This window comes from Phalacrocorax carbo, chromosome 5 (genome assembly GCF_963921805.1).
Source record: "Phalacrocorax carbo chromosome 5, bPhaCar2.1, whole genome shotgun sequence".
NCBI classification, from domain to species: domain Eukaryota; kingdom Metazoa; phylum Chordata; class Aves; order Suliformes; family Phalacrocoracidae; genus Phalacrocorax; species Phalacrocorax carbo.
In genome coordinates, this window is record NC_087517.1 from 54433215 (window position 1) to 54459637 (window position 26423).

At 39.9% G+C, this 26423-nt stretch overlaps 1 protein-coding gene across 2 annotated transcripts in view; it reads left to right on the top strand.

Moving 5' to 3' along the window:
• KCNQ1 (potassium voltage-gated channel subfamily Q member 1) overlaps positions 1–26423 on the top strand; it is a 377552-nt gene that overhangs the window by 250045 nt on the left and 101084 nt on the right. For both annotated transcript variants that reach the window (XM_064452526.1, XM_064452527.1), the window contains 4 exons: positions 8006–8081; positions 14984–15078; positions 15786–15832; positions 16650–16711. In XM_064452526.1, the coding sequence (XP_064308596.1) occupies positions 8006–8081; positions 14984–15078; positions 15786–15832; positions 16650–16711 (280 nt within the window). The remainder of the gene's footprint in view (positions 1–8005; positions 8082–14983; positions 15079–15785; positions 15833–16649; positions 16712–26423) is intronic.

Here is a 26423-nt window from a genome sequence, read left to right on the forward strand (position 1 = left end):
TCTGATGCTGCATCTGCTTGCCCCAGCGTACCATTAGTTCTGAAACTGTATGCATGATCTTTATTCTAGCTACAGCAATTTGTCTTGGTTCAAGATGTCCTGCGAGTTGGACCATTTCCCTCAAGCGAAGTTGAATAAATTTGAGCATTGCACTCCAAAATCCTGTGCTGTCTAGCTATTCTGGATTCTATTCTCTTTAGCTGGACACCAGTTTTTGTTTTGTTTGTCAGGATATGCTGGGGAATAGAGGGACAACCAGGGATCGAGCAGAGGGTCAGGGTGCTTGAAAACTTTTCTCTTAATGGTGCGTTTATCTTTTTTCATCCTGTGTCAAGTCTCCCAGTATCACATGAAAGCTTTGCAGAAACCTGTTCTTGAAAATTCAGTTGTAAAATGATCCACCCTGAGTTACAGCGATACAATCATTGTGCAGCAGTATAGGTATTAGAGAGTTTGTACTTTGGGTGAGTTATGAAGCCAAGCCCCTTGTGAGACTTGTATTCTTCCCTATCAGAAAAAAGGTTTCCAAAAACTCGTGCTTTGTGCCACCTCTTGCTGATCCGCATGGCAGATATTATTTTTCCCAATGTTAACTCCAGGTAGGGAGAGCAATGGTTCTTTCCCTTCTCAGGCGTGCATTTAAATATTCATTTCAGATTGCCTTGATATGAGTATATTTTAAAAGGCTAGACTGATTAGCTGTATTTTCCAGCTAATTTTGGGAGTCGTTGAGTCTCAAATTGCTAGTAATGCCTGAAACAAGTCAAGTCACTTGAGCTTGTTTTTCCCCCTTTCCGTACAAACCCCCACCTCCTGCTTCCCCACTGCCCCTTGGACACCTCTCCCAGGCAACTGGTGCAGAGTTCTGCATTCTTCATGACCTGACAAATGCAGCTGATCAGGTTTCCCACCAGCTGCGCAAAGCCTCCCAAAGCAGGAGAAAATCCCCAGTGCTGTGCTGAAGCCATTGCGTGTGCCCTTCTCCAGCTGTATGCCAGTGTTACATCTCTGCTGAGATGCACCTGAGAGCTGGGGAGATTGCATCATGCTCCCAGTTGGGGTTGCTGAGGTGCCTGTGCCGTGGGGAGGCTGCATATTTCCGACAGCTTCCTCCATTTATATGCCATGATCCGATGGCATGACTATGAAAAACCTACACATTTTTTTTCTTTTTAAAACGTTTCCTATAATAGTAGGCTATTTTTATTAGTAACTGAAGATATTAAACCATCAAAATCATCCAAAAGCAATGTTATTTTTTAAACTTGTTCTTTTTTGCATGTCTATTAAAAATCCACAAACTGAGCTAAACCAGACTATCCGTAGAGAAAAGAGGATTGCTATAACTGCATGAAAGGATTTCTCAGTTAAGCCCATGACTTTTGAGAAAGGAGACATGAAAGCTGCTGTAAAATAAAATACAATCCATTAAAAGGTGACTGTGATTTAAAATCACATATTTTAAATTAAATTAAATTTTAAAAAGACCAACCACAAATAGTTGGGAGAGTACATAGTGGGGGGAGGAGCTTACAAATGTTAATTCAGCTTAAGCTAATTCCCCTGGGGCTATGTTCACATTCAGAAAATAATAACCAAGATGTTTACTGGCTGAAGGGTTCACCAAAAGAGTGAATTTGGTGTTACTTTTACAGAGTATTCTTGCAGAGCGATTTTTAAATTTATAATAACTAATACTCCTGTGGGAAGCCAGCCCCTGCATTCCCCTAGGTAGGGAACAGAAATGCCTGAGACACATGCATTTAAGTCAAAGCAGCTTGTATATTTAAACTTAAACACTTGAAACATACTATTCCATAGAAATTATTAATAAAATGTCATCGTAGAAATTATTTGCTGCTGACATTGAATTATTCAGTGCTTAGATGAACAAATGCTTTTGGTGAAATCTTACCTGTTCATGACCAATTTGCAAGCATGAATAAGAGTTCAGTAGACATAGATCTTATGCAACCAGATTACTTGTTTGCCGATAATTACTAGAGTGCCTTTGACTGCTAAGACCAAAGAAGTTTTAAAAACCTAGCTTACCTGCTATTTGTGATTCTCCTTGTTCTGCATATGTCTATTATTTCTGTATTCCTCTTGCATTTAAACCTGTGAAGACCCTGGCGATGAGGACTGCAGAGGCAGCTTAATTAATTTCATTTGTCTTGTCAGTAGTTTCTAATTTTACATTCACGAATGGATGGGAAGTCCAGAGGGCAAAGTCTAGTAAAGAATGTTGGGCCATTAAAAATAAACACATTCATACATTGAAAATGTTATGGGAGCATTTATGTAAACACTAAGCTTGGCTGAAGCCTATTTAATAAAACTTTGGTTTTGTAACTGCTTTGCTCTTCAAACGTCGTCATACTTGTCTGACACTTCTGGGCAGCTTTTGCTGGTTTGTCCTTAAGACAGTTTTGTGAATCATTTACGGGTGAGGGTATATTTTGAGAGCCCCCAATAAACATCATAAAGATGGCAAAAAACAGTTGCCAAGCTCTAGCAACAAATGAAAGGAAAAGCTGGGTAGCCTAGATTATTTGAAATACTCAGTGATTCTGATTTTGTTCCTCAGTGCGATGATCAAGCATTTCCTGTTACAGACTACACAGCAATGAAACCTAATCCTTTCCAACTTATCACGTGTAAAATGTTGCCCGGTACTGAGAGACTCCCATCAATTGTAATGGGCAGGGAATGACAGAACGTGTGAAAAGACAAGAATAACCTTGAGCCACAGCAAATTCTATACCAAAAGCCCCTGGAGGACTAACGATGAAAGGTTTCATTAGACAGAAATGCACTAATGAAATGTCTTAATGTAGTTACTCTGAATCTCATCCACCAGATTCTGTGGCAAGGAACACTTGTCAGTGCCTGAATGGAAAAAATATTTCAGTTCACGTGCACAACATATTATTAAAATCTGATGTGTTAAAGATAAAGTTCAAGTCTAAATAATGATTAGTGCCAAAAACTTCAGGCCAACCGACTTCAGCATTCTTTCCTAATACTTTAGTTCTGTCCTAAGTCAGAAATTTAAGACCACTGCAGAGGATTTAAATACGTTTGAAAACTGAGTTTGACTTCAAATCAGTGTTAGGTTTACTGAGAAATGGGCATTCTGTAACAGATATTAGAACTCTGTGGCTCTCTTCTACTGAGTTTTCGTTCTTGCTAAACCCATTTTGAATAGACAGTGTTGACCTTTTAACTCTGATAACATCAGAGTCTGTGTACGTTGGGAGGTCTGTGCCAGACATTATGGTCCAGATAATAAAATGTTCTACAAATGAACAAAAAGGCAAGTGTTATAAATAGGAAATTAGCACCACCTTTCCTCTGTCTTGTTGCTTTAATATTTCTGTTAACGCTAAACCAATATGTAGAACACCTTCCTGAGATGAAAAGGGTAACAAACTTCTAATGACATTACTAAGCGTTTGATAGAAAATTCAGCAGCTTTGTAAAGACATAAAACATTTCTAATTAGTCATCGTTTTTCCTTTCTTTAATGAAAGAACTGTGTATTTCAGAATAGTGATTGATCTTGTAAAATGTCATTAAAAAAAAAAAAAGCTTTTCTTGCAACATAAACCAACCAAACCATGCATCTGCTTGCTTCCTTTTTTGTAAAGCCATCTGTTTTTTGTAACCAAAAATCTTAGCCTTGGTCCCAGAAAGTGTTCCTCTGGGGTGGCCCTGCAGGTCCCCTTGCAGGAAGGAGGCAGGTGGATGCTGGCTGAAGCCGATGACATTCACTGTGGCTGTGGGTGAGTGTGGGACTGGGGAATGAGCCATACCTTGGGAAACCTACTGAGGTTTTGGCTGGCTGTATTGTGAAAAATGAATAATATTGCAGTCAAAGGTACAAATGGCTCCATTACAATAGTTTGCGGCATTTATAAATGTATAACAACTTTCCAACCAAATGCTAACATCTATAAAATTACCTGAAGTTCTTCAGCGTGCTTGCTTTCCAAATTACATGAAATTCGAGTCCAGGTTTCTGATGGACTAATGAAGAGACCAGGTTTCCTCCAAATGACCTGTTGTAGGTTAAGTATCCTAACAACAAAAGGAGGCAGAAAAAACTAATGATTTCTAGTCATTTTATTCTTCCAGGCTTTCTTTTGTAATGTGGGTGCGCAATCCATTGTATTTTATTGCCGGGGTTTTTTTTATCCTCATTTCTTATACTTTGAGGAGCACCTGCATCCACAACAGGCTACTTTATCAGTGCACAAATAAAGCAAACCTAGTTTGTACCTACAAGTAGTGTAGGTTTGTATGAATCTATTGATGGTTTTCTGTTGTTGATGAGTTGTTACATCCTTCTTCATCTTTCTGGCATCTGTCTTTCTGACAATGTTGCAGCTTCATTGGTGGCTTCGAGACTGAAGTTTATGTGTTTAAGTCCACAGGAAATGTCGCATAGTATGTGCTGTGTTCAAGGTGATCTCGATGTCATGTTTATATTGAGAAAGAAAATTACTGGTAGCCAGTGAAAGCTATTGGCAATTTTTCTTCAGAAAGGCACAGGCTGAGATATTGTCTAGTATTGGAAGCAGTAATCCTGAGCTTGATTTTATGGGCATGCAAACTACTTCAGTTTATTTTTGAAGGTAATATGCTGATGGTTATTGGAATCATTCAAACTGCGATTTGCAAGTCCCTTTGGATGTTGGTTATCGTGAGATTAATGGGTATGGTGAGGGTGAGACTGTAAAACCTGATAAACGCTCAGGAGAGGAAAACGTCTTCGTTAACAAAAAGGCAAAAATTTTGTCCGCTGACCCTGTTGCTAATGCACTTATCAAACAAGCTTTATTCTAAAGTTAGGCAAAACCAAATGTGTTAAAAAAAAAAAAGAAAAAAAAAAGAGGGATTTCAGTCACAAGAAAGCTTAGCTCCCACAGCTACACTGAAGCAGGCGGACTCTCCAGGGTATCCCAGCAGTCCCTGAAAACTCTGTCTGTAGGGGCTGAGGGAGGGCAACTCTGCCATCGGAGACTTGCTTCGCGCAGCAGTACTTCTCCAAAGGGTGTCTCCCGCTTGCTGGGGGGATGTATGCACAGGGGAGGTACGTCGCTGCTGTCTTTAAGCACTCTCAGATGATGTCATTTCCCACCACACTCCTTAAAAAAAACAAAAGTGTTCATGAAGCTCTTGCTCTGAGGACAGTAATGTTATATTGAGTGGCTGTCTGGCTTCTAAGCATGCTGTATGTCCCCAGAGGCTGCAGACAGACATTCTGTAACCAGAACTCAGAGATGTCACAAGTGGCTGAACAAACAAATATCGCCAGTTAATGGTTAAACCCTGAATTTACTAAAGTATTTGTTACCAGTTTGTGAGAGAGATCAAACAACCGTGAATCATAACCTTGGCTACTAATTAAATCCTTTATTCCCTTCCCTCATCAGAGAAGCATTTAATCTTAGGGAATCAGGACAGCATGTTGTGCAGAATTAGATTTTACAGTATAAGCAGAAAGAAGTTTACTGTAAGGTTTCCTACTGGAGCTGGAAATGGGAGGGAATAAAATGAGAATATTAACTTTCCCTCCTGGCATGGAAGTTCATGTTAGCACTGAACAATGATTAATGTAAAATAGCTGCATTGGAAAACCATTTTGGCCGTATAGTTTTGTTATTTCACTATATGGCTAATATAATTTTTATTATCCGGCTGTCTTGCTTATAGATGAGACTTGTCATCTAGATAGAGAATGAGGGATTTGGTGTACTTTACTAGTGTTTGTCTGTCCCAAAGAAAAATACTTTAGTCAGAAATAATTGACTGTGAAGAACACCCCAGAGGAAATGAGGCATAAACCAAAATACTACAAGCAGTTTTATTGCAATTGAAATTTATTTCTATTTGTCATAAGATGTTTTTGTGTGCGTTTATGTAGCGGATGTACAGCTGCGTGACAGTTACACTTTCACACCTTTGATACTTAATAGCAAATTAAGCAGTGTTTATCTTTTTGGCTCCTGTCTCTGTGAAGCAGAACTTAAAACCCCCAAACACTTTATTTCCTTTGGGTTTTGGGGAAGTTGTCCTTGTCCCTAGCAGCAGAATGATGCAGCAAGGGCTCACAGAACGGGAATACCATGAACTAGCATCAGGCTATCTCCGTTCACTGGGACCCGATCCAAGCAGGCAGCCATCCCGGTTAGGAGGAGCAAATTTCCATTTTTATAATGTGAACCATGATCTTGCAGTTAGATCTGCGAGAGCAGGGTCCTAGAGAGAATCTCACTGAGGCACCTCAGTAAGGTATTAAGAGGGAAGGGCCTTCCTATACAGTTCCATCTGCAGATTCACAGATCAGTGCATAATTATTGAGGCACAGTCACTTTATCTAAATGCACTTACAGTCTCAGCAATCTATAGACCTGTGGTGAAAAGCTGTACGTTATTAGTTTGAAAAGCAACTGTATTTTATATGGTATCTGGAGAAAGCAATCTTTTCTTGACATCATTGCTAAATCTGAACAATTTCTGTAACAAAAGGAAAACACCTGAGAGGCAGTGTCTATGAGCAGAAAATGGTTTTGGCTTTGCAGAAAGCTATTTTCCCACTAGAAAGTGTGAGTTTTCAGAAAGGGGATGCCCCAGCTACACTTGCTGTGCTGTTCAGAGGACAGACATCCACCATTTGCACATGCAGACCTTCTGTTTGCAGGAAGAAATTTGTCCTGAGGAAATATGTGAATACTTACTAAAATTCCAGGTTATATTCAACTGGAGAGGCTTGGGTGATACCATGCTATATCATACCAAAAACCCAAACCTGTGCAGAACTTAAATATGATTTTTCCATCCCATGTGACTGCCTAGTCACATGTCAATATGCCTGTCTATCATCATTGCTAATAATAATTTTGTAAAGATAAAACATCTAGAATATCTAGCTCCGCTTTTACTGCTGCTTCCCCAAAGCCATCACTAGAAGTCTGTTTGGGATGAGAGTTAGCCAAACTAGATGTTCCTGCATATACAAAGGGAAGGAAGATTGTGCAATAATGTCATACAAGGGCATCTTAATAAAAGTAATAGAATGAGCAAGCAGAATAAATCGTCAGCATAGTTTAAATGTTTTATTTGGTATTTTAATGTTAAGAAGAAAAATCCATCGTTTTTGCAAACTTTGAAAAATGTAAACTATCTGTTGCTCTTAATGAATTGTTTCAAAACTGATGTCAGATACTATGAAAATCTGGTATTTTAAAGTACAAAGAGCAAATTACTGTTTTTAATTCTGTTTTCAGTTCATATGTATGTACTTGAAAAGGGAGATGTGTTTGTTTAAAGACCTTCCAGATTATTTTGTCTTTATATACACTTACAGATTGGTTTTGGGATACATGTGTATGTAGATGTTGCATTCAGCTACCACAAGATCATTTGGACTGTTTAGCAGTCGACTCAAAAATCTTCAAAGTGTTTTTTTTTTTTTAAGAAATTTTGAAAAACAAATTCATGTCAGTGAAGAAACATATTGTACAAGACTTGGGGGGGGGGGGGGGGGGGCGGACACACACCAAAAAACCCCTAGCCAACCAAAAAGCCAACAGAAACCTAATCAAAAAAACAGAAGCTGGAATTCTAGAGTGACCGTGTAGAAAAGCTTTGTATGGCTGAATATGCAAGAACTTGATAGCTCAGGTTTCTTCACAGAAGAAATTGGGAAAGATGGGAGGAGGTTTGCTTAGACATAGGAGGAGTTTATGTGGACACCACTTTTTGCTGTCAAATGTATGCAAACCTAGCATAGGTCAGATAAAATCCTGCATTTTTTTAGCCCCCTTGGAAGGTGGGGAAGGTCAACATAATAGTGTCTTGTGCTCCCAGGCTGAATCTCAACTGCTTGCATTACACATTCACATGTTAGTGAAGCATTTACTGCAGGCTGTTGTTTTTATTGTCTGGATGGAGATGCCCTTTCCCCCCCCCCCACTCACCTTCCTCCTTTTTCCCACAGGCTTCGAGAACACCACCGTGCTGCAATTAAGGTGATTCGTAGGATGCAGTATTTTGTGGCCAAGAAAAAGTTTCAGGTGAGTTGTGAATAGAAAGCTCCTTTTCTAAATAAACGCTTTTATTCTCTTGATTCATTGCTTCTTTTAGAAACTTAAGAGAAACTATCAATTCATTTCGGTAGTGGCGAGCTACACCCACTATTCTCTCCCTTCTTCAATAGGGTGGTTGTTTAGTAGCAGGTTAGTCAGCTGGACACAGGGGAAATAGGCTAAACTCCTGAAATGCAGTCTGAATTAAAATGTTATTTTCTGCTAATGGACTTGACCCTTAACCCTCTGTTATCGCTGCCTCTTTCTCACAGTGCAAACATTCTCATATGTCTCCATTAAATCTGAGCTGTATGTTACTGTCATGCTGAGTCAGTAGGATTAGAGATTAAAATAATACCTCAGCCTTGTTGCTGTCTCAATGATAATGAAGTCCCGGTAAGAAACTGGGGTGGAAATTTGTTAGCATATTAGAAGGTTTCTCCTTCCTTTTCCCTTCACCCCTCTGCATAGGTAAGAGACCTCCTTCCAAGTTTGTGAGATATCAGTGCTCTTTATTCCTCCAGCCCTCACTGGCATACGTTTCCTGTCTGCCACTTCACTTGCTGTGATATTGCCATATCGTAAGCATTTAACGGTAGCTAATTAAGCTTGTTGCCTGGTCTGAATAAAAAATTCTGACTGCAGACTTTCTAAGAATGTGATTTCTAAATCAATTTCATTAGACCAGTAAACACCCATGTGTCAACAGCCTTCAGCTTGATTTAAACCAGACGAATATATATATATATGAAGAAATATATTACTTAAAATTAATGAATAAGGGACAATCCCTGGAGAACAGGCTTCAAAACTGAAAACACAAAGAAACAAGAGGGGCTTAACTGCCCACATCCATTTTCATATATATGACTGTGGCACTACTGCTTACGGTAGTCTAAAAAGCTTTCCTGCTGTTAATCTATCCCAAAAAAAGGGGGGTGGTGTGTGTGTGTGTCCTTTTTCCTTCAAATATTTGAAGGGTGCAAAAGTTTAGGATCAAAAAGATGCTGATGATGACTAACAGTACAAGAGAGCATCATTTCTGTAAGGCAATGCTTGCTGCTGCTTCAAAACTGTGATTCTGAATTCCTTATTGAGAAGCAGAACTGCTTGAATTCTTTAGCAGTTTCCTTCTTTGAAAATTTTTATTTTTACTAAAATTCATGAGCTAATTTATGGCTAAGGTTGCCTGAGCTTTTCAGAGATTTGTATTCAGACTGTCACCATATAGGCTGAAATCTCCCATGTCTGGGGTCACGGAGAGAACACTCTTTCAGAAAGTTTCTGCTAGCACATTTCACATGTCTTTTTATTAGACTAAAATTAAGAAAGGCACAATGTCTGGACTACTTGAAAAAAAATTTTATAGTCGTTTTGTTGAGAAGCTTCTTAACACTTTCTGGTCAGCACTTGTAACTTGGCAAGGAATATGGCCCATTCCAGTGACGTGTCCACTGCTGTTCTGTGAAAAACTGCCTAAATGTGACCAGTTACATTAAACTTTGATTTATTTTCATTCTAAAACCTGATTGTGATCCTTTGCTCCGTGGTAATTACTGAATCATTGCTCTCATAAATTTAGATCATAAAATATTTGCCATGGTATTAACTAAACTGCTTAGAAACAAGAAATCTACACATTATATATCTACTTCCCAAGTGGTATTTGTCAAAAACAGATTTTGAAAATGCCTGAACGCTGTGTGCAACATTATCCACCTGGCAAATAAACTAAACTCCCCTGCGGCAGATGACTTGATAGAAGCTGAAAAGGCATTTGACTGAATAGAATGGGACTATTCAGTTCATACTTAGAACTTGTTTGTACTCAGTATCCCAGTTGCTAATCTGGCTTCTCAGTTGTACTCTCACTTTCACATCTGCAAAAGACCTCATCCTGGCCATCTACAAAATCCCTCAACAAGGTTGTCTCTCATCCTTCTTTAGTAGGCTTTCTTCTTCCTGAGCTATCAATATTAGCTGTTACTAAAGAAGTAAAAATATCAGTTAAGCTGAAGTGAAAAGTATCTCAAGTCACTCCTGCGTACAAGTGACACGCTGCTGTTTCTGTCAGAAGCAGAATCTCCCAATAGGAACATACAGGGGATATCTGATACTTCTCCACAATTTCTGAATACAAGGTTATGATCGAGTTTAAAAATTTGGAGAGCACCAAAGGTACAGTTTTCAAAAGCACCTAAGTAAATTAATGCACAAAGTCACCTTGAAATTCAAGCCACAAGGTGCTTTTGGAAATCTCTCCTGTAATTAAGAGATAACCACTGTTATTACTCTTTCCTCAAAAGTATGTTGTAAATCTGCTTTGTTCTATTATATGCACATAAAATGGTCATAAGAAATTAAAATGTTTAAACATGTGCCAAGTAATGACTATACAGTTTCTAATAACCACTCCAATGCAATATCTGAAATTAGGGTAAAGCAGAAGACACATTTTAAAAAATTATCTTTCAGCATTTAAGAGGTCCACATAGCTGTTTTCTGGTAGATATTTGCCTTCTAAGCTTCTTGTGTTTATGTGAAATGTATCTTCCTAAAAGAAAGTTCAGACCTTTTTTCTATAACTATTGAAAAAGCCCAGCTGAAGTCCATGGGACTATTCATGCTTAAAATTAGCTGGAACATAAGTAATTGCAAGGCCAGCACTTAAAGGAGTATTTTAGAGATGTCTCCGAAGCTTCAGGGGAGGGGAAGCATAGGAAGAAGGGGAGGAAGAGGAAAATTTTGCAAAATAGGTCCCAGCATGAACCCAACATGGTTCTTAAACTATACCAGCTGTTTGCAGGATACACCTGTATGCCTAAATTTGTGTAGATAGATTTTTTGTTTTTTTAAGAGCTCAATTAATAGCGGGGGGTGATGGCACCACAAAGACAGAAGTCGGTTAGAAAGCAGAAACTTACTGTTTAAAAAAAGTGCAATAAAATAAATAAAGAGAAGCTAAACAGGGTTACAAAGAAATTTCAAAGGACATGAAAGGCAATTCTTTGTGAAGCATTGCACTTGGGCGTCATTTCCTCTTTAAAAGAAGAAGAGAAGTTTATGCTTTATTTTTAAATTCCAGGTTTGAATACAGCCCATATGATGATGTCCATGTAAGAACCCAGCATAATATTATAAAGAATTAATACCTTTTTAATGGATGTGTTTATGCTCTTGTAAAGTCTGTAGGACTGTTTGAAACTGTGTAAGAAAGATTACATTCTGCTAGTAGTCAGCACAAGTCCTGTGCATCAGTTAAGGTGAATGGCTGATGGTTAAGGAAAGAATCTGTAGATTATAGGAAAAACAGGACTTAGAAATTAATAGTTTTGTAGGCTTTGTTCACTCTACCTACCAAAAATGAATTTCATATATTAGTTATAAATCAGATGTCTTCAGCACAGTCTAACCTTACAACTGAATTTCAGAAAGAAAATCAGCCTACTCAGTTATTCCATTAGCGGGATTCATAAGTAAATAACCTTTGTCTTCCAATTAGGAAAGTTTCTAAATGTCTTAAGACTTACGCACATGGATACAACTGTGATATCCATCACAGATCCAGAGACCAGGGATTTGATCTGATTTCCCATTGTCATTTTGAAATATTTTTTTTTTCTCTTTCCATGTAAATTCTTCCTGTTGAGTAAATCAGTTTCCTTTTAAAGCATGTTTTTAATTTGTGTTATGTTTTTCACCATGGCAAATATTCCATACATAGCATAAACTAAAAATACAGGTTGGAGTTCCACTGATGACGTGAGTGACTGTTGCCTGGTTTGTTACAATTTCACTGGAAAATCTTGCATTTATAGTCTTATAATTTGTCATCTTATGTAATTCATTTGTCATGGCATGAATCATAAACTGTGTGTGTAATCTTTTCTAATCTCCATACTGGGCTGTATGAAACAACGTAGTTCAGAGTGCCCTGTGCTTCAAAGGATGTTCTACCCATTTTATTTGTCTGTTATTTGACTACCTTTTCCAGAAATTCCCCTTGCACAGATTCTGCTCTCCCTTTCCCAGCTCTACCTTCCTGCACATGCAGTTACTAGGGAACAGCAATGGCCAGGGGTGCACATTTAATAGTTGGCATTCGCTTTTGTGCCTTTTGCAAAATTTCTTATATGATGGGGGAAATTCTAATTCATTTAAGAATATTTTTGCCATGAGTACTCTTTAATTAGCAGAGGAATGAAAGTAAAGAAGAGAAGAAGTTAAGGAAAGCTGCAGGGCTAGCTTCTACTTTTGTTTCATCAGTACTCCTCCATTGCCTGCTGCAGGTTTTTTTCCTTTTACAAAACTAACATCAACATCAAGAGTATTTTCTCCTGAAAGATCAGCTTTCAATATGAAGCAATTACAGAATAATCAGTACTGACTGTTAAATACCCTGTCCTACTCAGAAATTGTGCTTCATTCATAAATTCTATTTACTCCAGGTTTTCAGTTCTCGTTTTAAAGAGAAAGAAGCAGCCCAGTAAATGAAAAACAAGCAGGGGCATACCTATTCTTTCTACTGCCAGACACCTGCATCAGAGTATGAGGATGGCAGAAGAAAGCTCTGCACCTTTATTCTTACTGAACAGCTTTTCTGAACCTGGAGTTTTCAAGCTGATCTTGCAGATTTCTCTCTTGCTTATTTATAGTACAGAAATAATCCAAGCATTCCTTTTTATATCATCATGTTTACAGTATTAGTCCATGGAAAGACTTATGGGCTTATGCCATAATTGAATAACATTTCTTTCTTTATGGACGTTAGTTATAATTTATATGTGTGTAAGCAGTCAGGGTTCTTGGGAATCCTTTGTGCTTTTTGGTTGGATTAAAGCAATTCCCATTCCTGCTTAGCCTTCCACTAGAGAGTATCTCACATTTCACCCAAGGTTTGCAGTTGACTTTGAGGAATATGGCAGACTGAAATATAATTTGTTTGATGAAGTGATATTATGAAAGTAGTGATTATTAAAGTAATGATTCCTGAAATGTGGGAGCCACCTCCCAGGCAGGTGCAGGGGACTGTATGAAGGTGCCACAGCCTGGATTTTTATATTGTATCCCACTTTCCTTTGGCTTAAAAAAGAAGGTATTTGTGGCATGGAATTGAGGAAAACCTACTGCATGTGAAGTAAGGTTAAGCAGTGCAGAGACAGCTCCTGCTTTTGAAGTACAGATGACAAAATATTTCTGAGACCTTAAATGAGATACAAATTCTGCTATGTTAGAAACTACCACTGTAAACTCTTTTCCTTCTTCTCAAAAGGCACAAGAAAGGAAAAATTGTAACTCAGTCTTACCGAGGTTTTTACCAAACCTTGAAAATTATCTGCAGAGTATCTATAGAGAACATAATGAATGAATCAGAAACATAGACCAATAGAATAGTTTGAGGTAGAAGAGATCTATAAAGGTTAGCTAGTCCATCTGCCCGCCCCCCCCGCCCCCCACAGCGAGCAGGGACATCGTCAACTAGATCAGGTTGCTCAGAGCCCCATCCAACCTGACCTTGACCGTTTCCAGGGATGGGGCATCTACCTCCTCTCTGGGCAACCTGTTCCAGTGTTTCACCACCCTCACTGCAAAAAATTTCTTCCTTATATATAGTCTAAATCTACCCTCTTTTAGTTTAAAACTGTTGCCCCCTGTCCTATCACAACAGGCCCTACTAAAAAGTCTATTCCCATCTTTCTTATAAGCCTCCTTTTAGTACTGGAAGGCTGCTGTAAGGTCTCCCCAGAGCCTTCTCTTCTCCAAGCTGAACAACCCCAACTCTCTCAGCCCATCCTCACAGGAGAGGTGCTCCAGCCCTCTGACGTTTTTTGTGACCCTCCTCTGGACCCGCTCCAACAGGTCCATGTCTCTCCTGTGCTGGACGCGGCACTCCAGGTGGGGTGGCATCAGAGTGGAGTGGAGGGACAGAATCACCTCCCTTGACTGCTGGCATGTCATTTATTGTTACTGTATTGTTTGACTGATTTGATTGGCACCTTTAAGAAAAAGTTTTCTACCAAATCATAAGTTCAGGTGTTACTGTTCAGTCTAATGTATAAACTTTACACCCTACTCTTCTCTCTTCTCTTTCCTCTTCTCTGTTGTGTTGGAGCTTCATTGCTGCTTCTCATATGTAGCTCTGGCACTGATTGGGCTCTAGTTTCTAGATGTAGGATTAAGATATTTTTAATTTGTCACTGCACTTTCACAAGTTCGTTCACTTGCTTTCCAGTTAGCCTTGGTGTTTATTGGTTAAAATTACAGTCTTTAATACTACACAAATGTGTTTTTATTACTAATAGGTCAGATTAAGGCTTGCCACTGCATGAAGTGCAAATTACAGACACAGGGCTTTCTCCCTGGTCATTCCTTGCACCAATATTTTCCCAGTATCTCCCAGTATATTTGAAAGCCCAGACAGTATTTCTGGAAGAGGAAGTCAGTCATGCAACTTCAGCCAGGACTTTAACCTTCCCGTGGTAAGAGCTGAACTTGCTGCTGACTGAGCATGTGAAGGACCTCTTTACTGTTTGCTGGCTGAGGAGTATGAACCTTATTTCCAGAAGAAACTACAGTGGCCACAAACTTCTGAGCAAAGAGCCAGATATACTTTTTTGGCCCCAAGTTCTTTTGGCCTCAAGCTCAGTAGATAATGTTTTGAAAGGCAAGTAGACTTGCAGTAACAAAAAAGGTGGATGAAATCAGAACTGTCATAATCATTACACAAAAAATGTATGATCATGGCAACAATCAACATATCTCAAATGTTTACACAGTGTTAAAAGGGGTTTAAAGAATTTACTGTTTGCTCTTGAAAAAAATCTACATTACCAGAGACCATTCCTACGTCATGTGGCTTAAAAGCATGTTTTTTGTCTTTTATTTTACAGCAAGCTAGAAAGCCCTATGATGTCCGAGATGTTATTGAGCAGTATTCGCAGGGTCACCTCAACCTGATGGTGCGAATCAAGGAGTTACAGCGCAGGTATGTCAATAGAGTTCAGTGTCTGTATCCATAAACACCATCAGAGGGATGTTTGTAAACAAGTCAGTGATGGGGGTGGGGGATCAAAAACAGTCAGGGTTACAGGTGCCATATTGGTAGGGACTGTGCAAAATATAAAATATATAAATATAAAATGGCATTCAAGTAAAGTTTTCTCTTTACACAGGAAGGAAAAGCAAAAAAACTTAAAAATCTGATGATTGGGACTTATAATTTTCATTATACTTACATGTATTGCCTCAGTCCCTGCTAGCTTTGACAATACACTGTAATCCCTATATATTAGGAGCTGTATCATACATACAGAGTGAAATATTGTTGCCTACTCTGCTAGAATTTCACTTAAGAGTAGACTAAGAGGCAACAGATGGATGCAACAAGTAAGCCACAGAAGAACAAGGAAAAGAGGAGGCAGTGCTGTTCAAGTGGAAAAGCGATGCGCATGGTAAAATTTTACAGTGGTTAAAGAAGCTAAAGGCCAATCTAAGTCTAATCCCATTTTGTTATTATTTTTTTAATTTCAAGGTATTCTTAGCCCAAAGCAACTGCTTCACTTACAGTACAAACCAGAAGGATTTTAACTTCACCTTGCTTGTTTGTAAAGAGGTCTCCCTGCTCCAGCTAGAGAAAGTGAAGATGCTTGTTCAGGCTGATAAAAACTAAAAATTATTCTTTTGGTTTTATAGGTTGGACCAATCCATAGGGAAGCCATCTCTTTTTATCTCTGTCTCAGGTAAGTTAACATGAAGGAGCTGTCTAAAGTTAATCTGATGAAGATACAATTAATGGAAAAAACTTGTTAAAATACTTTCTGTTTTGTTGCCAAACTTTTAAACAGTGCCAACCAGTTGTGGTCTGATGTTTAGACATACACAATGATATCTAGTCACCAACACTTTTAAAACACAGTTGCTCTTATTTACATATATAAAGCACTAACTTTCACTGAAGTTTTAAAAATGTTGGCTCTAATGTCTCTGAGATTCACCGTATTTTCTACAAAATGGTGTGCTCTGATTACAGAGTTCCTATGAAATCAGGAATATTCACATAGAGCTTTGATAGCTTTGAAAAGAGCCTGGAAGAGGAGCACAAAGTACTAAGTTTGTTTCCGACAAGTCTGGCTAATGAAAACTCTCTGTTAATGTAATTTTCAGACTCATGTTTCTATATAGTGTATAGGGGAAAAAAGAAGATAAAATGTTACCAAATGCATTGCTCAGGTTGGCTGTAGATTCTTTTGCATGGTGGCAGCTTGTTTTTAAATGGCAATCAAAACATTAACTAAATTTGGCACAGTTTTGTTCTCCCAGGTTAAAGCATAAAACTAAGGTTGAAAGTGCCTAAAACTTAAGGGCTATTAAAAGCCATGGCATGGGCTAATGCTATAAAAAGAAACAAAAAGCTGCTTTTAAGGTACAGAGCTACCAGCCTGGCAAAGGTGTTCAGTTACACTGCGTTGGTGGGCTAGTTAAACACACCCTGTTGTGGCTTGCTGCTATTTTGTTATACCACCATATATTAATTTGAAAATGTTTCTTGTTCTACAGAAAAAAGCAAAGATCGAGGGAATAACACGATTGGTGCCAGGCTGAACAGAGTAGAGGACAAGGTAAGCCTCAGTTAGGCTGGCAGTGAATGAGGACATGGTCTGTGATCGAACAGTGCTTGTTTCATAGGATGTGGGGAAAAATTCAGCTTAAAATAGAGTTGAATGCTTAGCTTTTCCAGGTGATGGAGCATAATTTTTGTGGCAGATTGCATTTTTGGTTCTTTCTTGTCATTGTAACAGAATAAGAAAAAAACAGACTTTAATTGATTTCAGTCTGTTTTGGGACTTGCTTGGGTTTTTTATTTTTAATTATATATATTACACATGTCTCAATGCTCTACTTCCTTCCTCCACAATAGATAAAAGGCTCTGTTCCTTTAATACCTCAGTATATTATGGTCCCTAAGATTTCCCTTTGATCGTTTCTCTGTTGTTTATATAACTCCACCTACAATTCCTTAGAGAACGCGATAGCAAACCTTGTTCTGTCCTGGTTTTCATTCCTTATGACAAATGGAGTTTCTCCTTTCTAGTGACATGAAGCCAGAAAAAATCAGACTTGTAGTATAATCTCAAATTAACAGTTAAGTGCTTTGTAACCCTTTATTTCAATGCTGGCTGTGCTTGAAAAATTAGATGACAGGTAGAGGCTATGTCATTGTTAAAAAATATAGGTTTGCCTATGTTGGTATTAAGGAAAGAACGGGAGAGTTAAAAGAAATGGTTTGGATGCTTTACTGATCTGTTACGGTGATTTGGTGTCGGGGTAAAAGAATTTCTTTACCTTAGGTTTATTTTCACTCATGTATCAACTGTCATTCAGTATTAAGGAGTGAAAATTTTTCTTGAGGAAAAGAGCTTTCAGAGTGTTTCTTCCACAATTGGAAGTATGTGATAACCTCATGAGGGATTTGTTCTGAAGAAATATCCAGCAAATATTCTGCAAACCAAATGAGGTGTGAGCAGCACATCCCAAAGGATGCAGACTGAGGACCCTGATCTGTATTGATTCACTTGTGACATATCCATTCCTTACACATTTCTACTTAAATATTTAAGATAAACTTGAATAATAGTACTCAGAACTATACTTCAATCTATTGGAAATAAATGGCATTTTAAAGGAAACAGGTGTCTTTTGGTATATAGGGTGACACACAAAAAGGGTGAAGTAGAAGATAGGAAGGTACAGTACATTTTGCACTGCTGGTGACAGACAGGGTACACCTGTCTCAAAGTGGGAAAAGGATCTTTGCACAGGAGTTACAGGGCTCATTGAAAGAGCTTTAAATTAGATTTGAATGGGGAAAGGGATAAAACCAGGCTCGCTAGAGGTAAGCCTAGGGGCGGCACACCAATGTTTGAGAGACAGAGTGCTAGCAAAGTCCTTCAGTCTGCTGCCTCAGTGGAGGTATGGGATGGTGATCCATGTGGCAGCAAGGACGCAAGGGTTATAGATGTGTTAGAAACCACAGAAGCACCTGAGAATGATCACATAGGAATTAGGGTTTCTCTCCCCAGAAAGGTGGTGGGATCAATAACCCAACTGAAGCGCATCTATGCCAATGCAAACGGCATGGGCAACAAACAGGAGGAGCTAGAAGCCATTGTACAGCAGGAAAACTATTATATAGTTCCCATCACAGAAACGTGGTGGGATGACACGCACAACTGGAGTGCTGTAATGGATGGCTATAAACTCTTCAGAAGGGATAGGCAAGGAAGGAGAGGTTATGGGGTAGCCCTGTACATTAGGGAATGTTTTGATTATCTACAGCGTAATGATGGTGACAGTAGGGTTGAATGTTTATGGGTAAAAATCAGGGAGAAGGCCAACAAAGCAGGTGTTGTGGTGGGAGTCTGTTACAGACCACCCAACCAGGATGAAGAGGCAGACAAAATATTCTGTAAGCAGCTGGGAGAAGTCTCACAACTGCTAGCCGTTGCTTTCATGGGGAGCTTCAGCTTAGCAGATGTCTTCTGGAAATACAATACAGCGGAGAGGAAACAGTCTAGGAGGTTCTTGGAGTCTGTTGAAGATAACTTCCTGACACAGCTGTGAGTGAGCCAACTAGGGAAGGCGTCCTGCTGGACCTGTTGTTTGTGAACAGAGAAGGACTTGTGGGTGATGTGATGGCTGGAGGCTGTCTTGGGCACAGAGATCACAAAATGATAGATTTTTTTGATTCTTGGAGAAATAAGGAGGGGGCCAGCAGAACTGCCACCTTGGACTTCAGGAGGGCAGACTTCGGCTTGTTTAGGAGACTGGTTGACAGAGTCCCTTGGGAGGTAGTCCTGAAGGGCATAGGGGTCCAGGAAGGCTGGACATTCTTCAAGAAGGAAATCTTAAAGTTGCAGGAGCAGGCCATCCCCATGTGCCAAAAGAAGAGCTGGCGGGGAAGAAGACTGGCCTGGCTAAACAGAGAGCTTTGGCTGGAATTTAGGAAAAATAGTAGAGTTGATGGCCTTTGGAAGAAGGGGCAGGCAAGTCAGGAGGACTACAAAGATGTCGTGAGATTATGCAGGGAGAAAATTAGAAGGGCCAAAGCCCAACTAGAACTGAATCTGGCTACTGCTGTGAAAGACAATTTAAAATATTTCTATAAATACATTAGCAACAAAAAGAGGGCTAAGGAGAATCTCCATCCTTTATTGCATGCAGGGGGGAAACAAAGTGACAAAAGATGAGGAGAAGGCTGAAGTATTTAATTCCTTTTTTGCCTTAGTCTTTAATAGTAGGACCACTTGTTCTCCAGGTACTCAGCCCCCTGAGCTGGAAGACAGCAACAGGGAGCAGAGTGAAGCCCCCATAATCCAAGTGAAAATAGTGACCTGCTACACCACTTAGACACACACAGGTTTATGGGGCCAGGTGAGATCCACCCAAAGGTACTGAGGGAGCTGGTGGAAGTGCTCACCGAGCCATTTTCCATCATCTGTCAGCAGTCCTGGCTAACCAGGGAGGTCCCAGTTGACTGCAAGGTGGCAAATGTGACACCCCACTACAAGAAGGGCCTGAAGGAGGATCTGGGGAACAACAGGCCTGTCAGTCTGACCTCCCCTGCAGAGGAAGGTTATTGAGCAGATCACCTTGAGTGCCATCATGCAGGAAAACCAGGTGATCAGGCCCGGTCAGCATGGATTTATGAAAGGCAGGTCCTGCTTGACTAACCTGATCTCCTTCTGTAATGAGGTGACCTGCTTAGGGGATGAGGGAAAGACTGGATATTGTCTGCCTAGAATTTGGTAAAGCCTTTGACACTGTTTCCCACAGCGTTCTCCTGGAGAAGCTGGCTGCTCACGGCTTGGACGGGCATACTCTTCACTGGGTTAAAAACTGGCTGGATGACTGAGCCCAGAGAGTTGTGGTGAATGGAGTTAACTCCAGTTGGTGGTCGGTCACTAGCTGGGTTGCCCAGGGCTCGGTATTGGAGCCAGTTCTGTTAAATATCTTTATCAATGATCTAGATGAGGTGATCGAGTGCACCCTCCATCAGTTTGCAGATGACAGCAAATTGGGCAAGAGTGTCGATCTGCTGGAGGGTGGAAAGGCTGTATAGAGGGACCTGGACAGACTGGATCGATGGGCTGAGGCCAACTGTATGAGGTTTAACAAGGCCAAGGGCCGGGTCCTGCACTTGGGTCACAACAACCCCGTGCAACGCTACAGGCTTGGGGAGGAGTGGCTGGAAAGCTGCCTGGAGGAAAAGGACCTGGGGGTGCTGGTCGACAGCTGGCTGAACATGAGCCGGCAGTGAGCCCAGGTGGTCAAGAAGGCCAATGGCATCCTAGCTTGTATCAGGAATAGTGTGGCCAGCAGGAGCAGGGAGGTGGTCGCGCCCCTGTACTCGGCACTGGTGAGGCCGCACCTCGAGTACTGTGTTCAGTTTTGGGCCCCCTCTACAAGAAGGACATTGAAGTGCCAGAGCGTGTCCAGAGAAGGGCAATGAAGCTTGTGAAGGGTCTGGAGAGCAGGTCTTATGAGAAGAGGTTGAGGGAACTGGGGTTGTTTAGTCTGGAGAAGAGGAGGCTGAGGGGAGACCTTATCGCTCTCTACAACTACCTGAAAGGAGGTTGTAGTGAGGTGGGTGTTGGTCTCTTCTCCCAAGTAAAAAGCAATAGGACGAGAGGAAATGGCCTCAAGCTGCGCCAGGGGAAGTTTAGGTTGGATATTAGGAAAAAATTCTTCACCGAAAGGGTTGTGTCAAGCATTGGGACAGGCTGCCCAGGGAAGTGGTTGAGTCACCATCCCTGGAGGTATTTAAAAGACTTGTAGATGTGGTGCGTAGGAACATGGTTTAGTGATAAACTTGGCAGTGTTAGGTTAACGGTTGGACTTAATGGTCTTAAAGGTCTTTTCCAACCTAAATGGTTCTATGATTCTGTAATTCTAAGAATCACTGTGCAGTGCTCTCTCTGATCTGTGGCTGGTAAGTGTTCTTACATATGGAAGCCCTTTCCAGAAAGTTTGGATTACATTTATTTATTTTCTCTCTGTAATGTCAACTAAAAGTGTGGAACACTAAAAAAATGTCTTGTGACTTGTAACAAAGGGCAATGACTTTAGTTTGGACAAATAATTCTCAAATGACAGCTAAAATAGCTTCTCAGTGCTATTTGTAAAATTTCCAACAAGCCTGGGAAAGCTTTGGTGTTGTACTGGTGCAGAGATAAGCTGTTTTGGGATTATTAATTGCTCTTTTTACATCCTTACAAATAAGTGCACCATGAATTTATAGTGACTGTCGTTTTATGTCTTGTAATGGGACTGTAAAACACTCCCTGTTTAATTTTAGTATAGCCGGGTTAAATTTTGGCCTTGTTTAAAGCAACAGACCCTTCTTTCTTTGCAGTTGCATGAGGTCATCTGTGGTTTCAGAGTTGTATGTTATCTGCCCTATACAGCTAGTCCTATCTGCAGGAATTTTATCTGAAAGTAGCTGAAAGGCTAAAAATAGAGGATTTCAGTTGGACTCGGCAAACAGTGTTGTACATGAGAACACACTGGCAATGCTGAGATCACATTTGTGCTGCAGCTGCAGATGGTGGCCAAAGCAAGTTTTTTGGTATTCTTACTCTTCGAGATTGGCCTTCTCTTTCCCATAAAGTACATGGTACATGGTATGCTTTCAACATACAGTTAAATCCTTCCTGAGCTGAGCACTATATAAAGGATATCTATATCAGCTTGTTTTTAAAGTGACTACATATTTTAAACAGTTACATCCCATTTTGTTTGTGAATTAGTTTTGAATCCTGGACTTCTCAAGGAGAGATTTTCAGGGACACAGGCTAGTGGTAGCATCTAACCACCTTTCGTGCATCTGAAAGATCTCCTTTAAGTATTTTAAAATGAGCCATAACCTTCTGAAATTATTTGGACGCTCCTGCTACAGCAAGAAATCACATGGTATTTCCCATGCCACAGGAATAAGCTGAGTTCTTCTAATAGATCTTTCTCAGTGATAGTTAGTATGCTCGTTGCAGCAGAAGGCTGGTATACAGTTGTCAGAAAGTCTGTGTTAAAGCAGAAAGTCAGAGGAGAAACCCTGAACCTTCATTTTTTAAATTTGTGGGTGCTTCTGCTTATGGGTGTCTGGTGTCAGCACAGGATCTGCTACTTGCATGTCACAGAGGCAGAATCCAATTTTATGTATATTCCAATAGGCTTTTGTGGAGGTGGATTTTAACTCAAGAAGCTTTTACAAATAAAGCTGATTCTGTCTTCAAGAGTATTTAATTGTGTTTCTGGGACATCATGTCACTCTCACAAAGCTTTTGTGCTTGTGCCACAAGCATACATACTCTAGAGGCACTTGTGTGCCTGGCAGTATGGGGGGCACAGCACCTGAAAGACACATTTTAAAATAAAATGCTTAGAGCCAAACAGCAGTATATTGACAGGAATACTTTATGACACAAACCTGAATTTCAAAGGATTGAAATCAGCAAAAAAAAAAAAAAATCATGTTTTCTTCTTTTAAATTTAGGAACACGTTTATTTGGCAAGGGGGGGCACTGTCAGTAAAGGCTGTTCATCTTGTGCGCTAAGTGAAATTTTGACCTTGTAATATATACAGTTTGTGATAATGTAACTAAAGACTGTTTCCTAATATGCAAAAGCCAGGAGGATGAATCACACTTGCAGGAACCCTCCTGCAGATTCCTTCCCCTAGAATTTTTTTATTTTGGCAAGCAACTGAAAAGGCAGTTTCGTAAACGTATCTAGAAACTGCATAACCTGATAGGCCTTCGTGAAAAGAAATCACAATCCAACATGTAATCGCAGTGCATTTTGACTTTGCCATTGTTCTCTGTTGCTTAGAAAGCTGAGGGTAGCAAATGCTACGTTCTTCTCAAAGTGTATTGCCATGGCTGAGTGCAGGCAGTTGCAGGCACCCACCGTGCCCACACCCTGATCTGTCGGGACACCAGCCAGCTTTGGTCTAGAAGGCATGTAGCTGCAGTGGTGCAGCGCCTAGACTGAGCTCATGAAACCCCCTCGGTAGCATTGGTCCAAGTGCGTGCATGTAGATGCACCGATCTGGTCCCGGAGAGAATGTTACTGAGCGGGATTACAGCAGCAAATCAATTTATTTGTGGTGACCAGCCTTTTTCTTTTTATCCTGAAACATCTGTGAATGACTGTTCAGCCTACCCTCAAGAAACCTGGCCGCTGCTGGCTTGCTACCAAAATCAAAATCAAAAACAGTTTTTCCAGATAGGCACAGCTGTGTGTACGCAGCGCTGTTAATCCTCACGCAGAGCACACTGCGTGCCAGTGGTTTAATTCTGGGTGTGCCCAGCAGGTCCGTCCAGGAACAAGCCCACAGTGCGCTCAGGAACTTCTGTATGCTACATCTCCTCTTTTCTTTTCACTGCTTTAATTGTAGCTTGGCTATAAATTACGGTAATGCTAACTTTTTAGAACAAATTAATCTGTTCTTTGTCAACCTTTTGCCGACCATTAGTTTATATATAACAGGCGCAACTTGCACTTTTCAGGTAATTAGCTGGGCTTGTTGCTTGGCTGCCCTAAGACAATTCAGTCTTAAACATGGGCACTGCACAAAATAATCTAGAATATACAGCAAGGGCTAAAATTGGCAGTCCCTGGGCTCTTGCCAGTCTGTTGTGCCTACATACCAAACTCCCCCAAATGTCAATAGGTCCTGCCTGTGGACCTCCCAGTTATTCTCTCCCAGAGCAGAATAACAGAGCCCAGATTTACAAAAAAATTATAAAACCATTCTGAGCAGTAGACATTATGCTCCATTCTCTGTTAAGTTGTTACAAAAATAACTGTCTGCAATGATTTGCACACTTCAGAATTTGCCTTTAAGGAATAGTTATAGCAATCCAAAGCAATTTTCTGGCTGTCCCTTCCATGTACTCAGAACCATTGCTGTACTTGACAGGAAGTATTAATATCAGTACTGCCAAGGTCACTACTAACATAATAGTTTTTTTCAATTATATGGAACATTAGGAATAATGCTATCTACTGATAAATTTTAAGTTGTAGAGATTAAATGGAGATTTCAGTTATTAGAGAAGGTATGTGGTAGTGAGACATGTGACACCTACTAATGTGAATCCAAGAGTCCTGCAAGACAATATTCATTCCAAGCATACGCACATTTTGCATGCTCACAGCTGAAAAAGTGAACCCCTGTATTCTGACTAGTACCAACCCAGAAAGCAGCATGCAGAGCTTCAGTCATGCAGCACAGCACTGAAAAGAGAATCATTTCACTTTTTCAGATTTACTTTATAAGCAGATTGCACCACTTTTTGAATCAATTGAAAACAAATCTATCACCATGATATCACTGTGAAGACATCAACCCTGAAACAGATGCTACTCTGCTGCTTGAGTTGCCTACTGGAAATCTGAACTGCTCTTGGAAACCAAAACTGAAAGGAAGTTCTCTTCTCTGCACAGTTCTTTTGGGTTCTGGTTATGGTGATTTGGTTTTCTGTCTTCCACCTACAATGTCTTTGATTGTTAAATGTACAGATCCCATGTTCAGTAAAACCATAAGGATATAGTATATATTTGATACATTTTTCACTGCGAGTGCCGAGTATGAAACCGTTAAAGAGAAGTACGTGTAAAGACTTTATCTGAGGTGACATTCAAAAAGTGGTGGAAACCTGTATGTTGCAACATTTATATATGCGGCATGACATTTTGTTCTGCCTAAATAATTTTCTGTAACTGTTTCACCAGAGTGTTGATTCTATCCATACGTGTATAAGAAACCAGTTTGGCTGGAACCCTGTTAAACACGGTGCAGCTGAACAGAATGACCATTGATAAGTCTAGGTCCAGCTACTAATTTTACTCTTGCTCTTTCCTGCTCCTGCTTTCTGATCAACTAATAGTTCCCCATTGCAAAAGGTTTCATATCTAACTTATTTCTCTTGTTGATTTGCTCAAAAATGTATGAACCTAAGTTATATATTGCAGAGGAATTTCTCTGTAACATTAATAAATTTGATGTTTCATTGTATCATAAGGTAAATTGTAATAATGCCATTTCTAATAATGAACTCCCAGCCCATCCAACACAGAAAGATTTAGGACATGCTCCAGAGCCTGTAAAAGGTATTGGATTCTTTCCTTTGACCTGGCAGGCTGCGAAGCAGGCCTTTTAATCAAAACATATGGTAGCCTCGATGAGCCAATATTTCAGCCTTCCTTCATCAAGCTAGACAGAAGCATTAAGCTTTATCAAAGTTTATGCCTTTGAGATGATTTTTTATTTTGATTAATGTGACACAGTTTTGCTCAGTAACACGTGTTACTTACATGGCAACATTTCTGTCATAAATGGAGGTATAAATATGTATATATGTGTGTCATTATTGGATGCTCCATATTTACAATCCTAAGAGCATATATTAGGTAGTTTAACATTTTACTTGGAAAAGTATTGTCTCATCTACCTGTGCCTGGGTTCACAAATACCAAGTTTCATGCTGACAGCTTGTTCACCTAAAAGAATTCTTCGTGTGTGGCCAGTCTTCCAATTTTATGTGAAATATCTGCCTTATCTAACACAGGATTAAACCTTGGTGGGTTTTTTTGTCTGTTTTTTATGGTGTTCTGTAGCCTGTGGGAGCAGTTACTCTCCTTCCTGCTGTAACAGCAATTAGTGCAAACTTCAAAAAAGGCCTTGACTGACGATGGCCTTGCACATCAGTGTGAAATGGATAGGGACTTTTTGGCTTTATTTTTAACTGAATAATGATGCTGAAAATTGATGATAAAAAACTGACAGCCAATCATCTTCTGAATTTCTGGTCAGCGCTGGAAATCATGGTTAGAGCCATGAGTCATCAGCTGGAAGAGACGGCTTCAGAAAGTGTCTGGTGTGGAAATATTTAGCACTTTGCAGGCTGAACATATGGGAGGCAGTTCAGGTTTTAAATATTTGCAGCTCCTGCAATAGGTGTGTGAGGATTTGCCTTCCTGATATCTAGGAACAGAACAAAAAATTGTGGGTTTTATTGAAATGTTAAAATATATGCAAAATCAATAAAAATCAAAACAACCACCACCAAGCGGTTATTCATTTTGTATACAGATTTTGCAATAATGCAGAAGTAGTAATCTGGGGCATGTGGACGAATATTAAAAGGCATGTGGAAGATTAAGTACCCCTATTAATTCAATCCTTAGTCTTTTTCCAGATGCTGAGGTATAAGCATAAGGAAGCAATTTTGGTCCTGAACTTTGTGATGGAGGATGCCCATTTTCTATAAA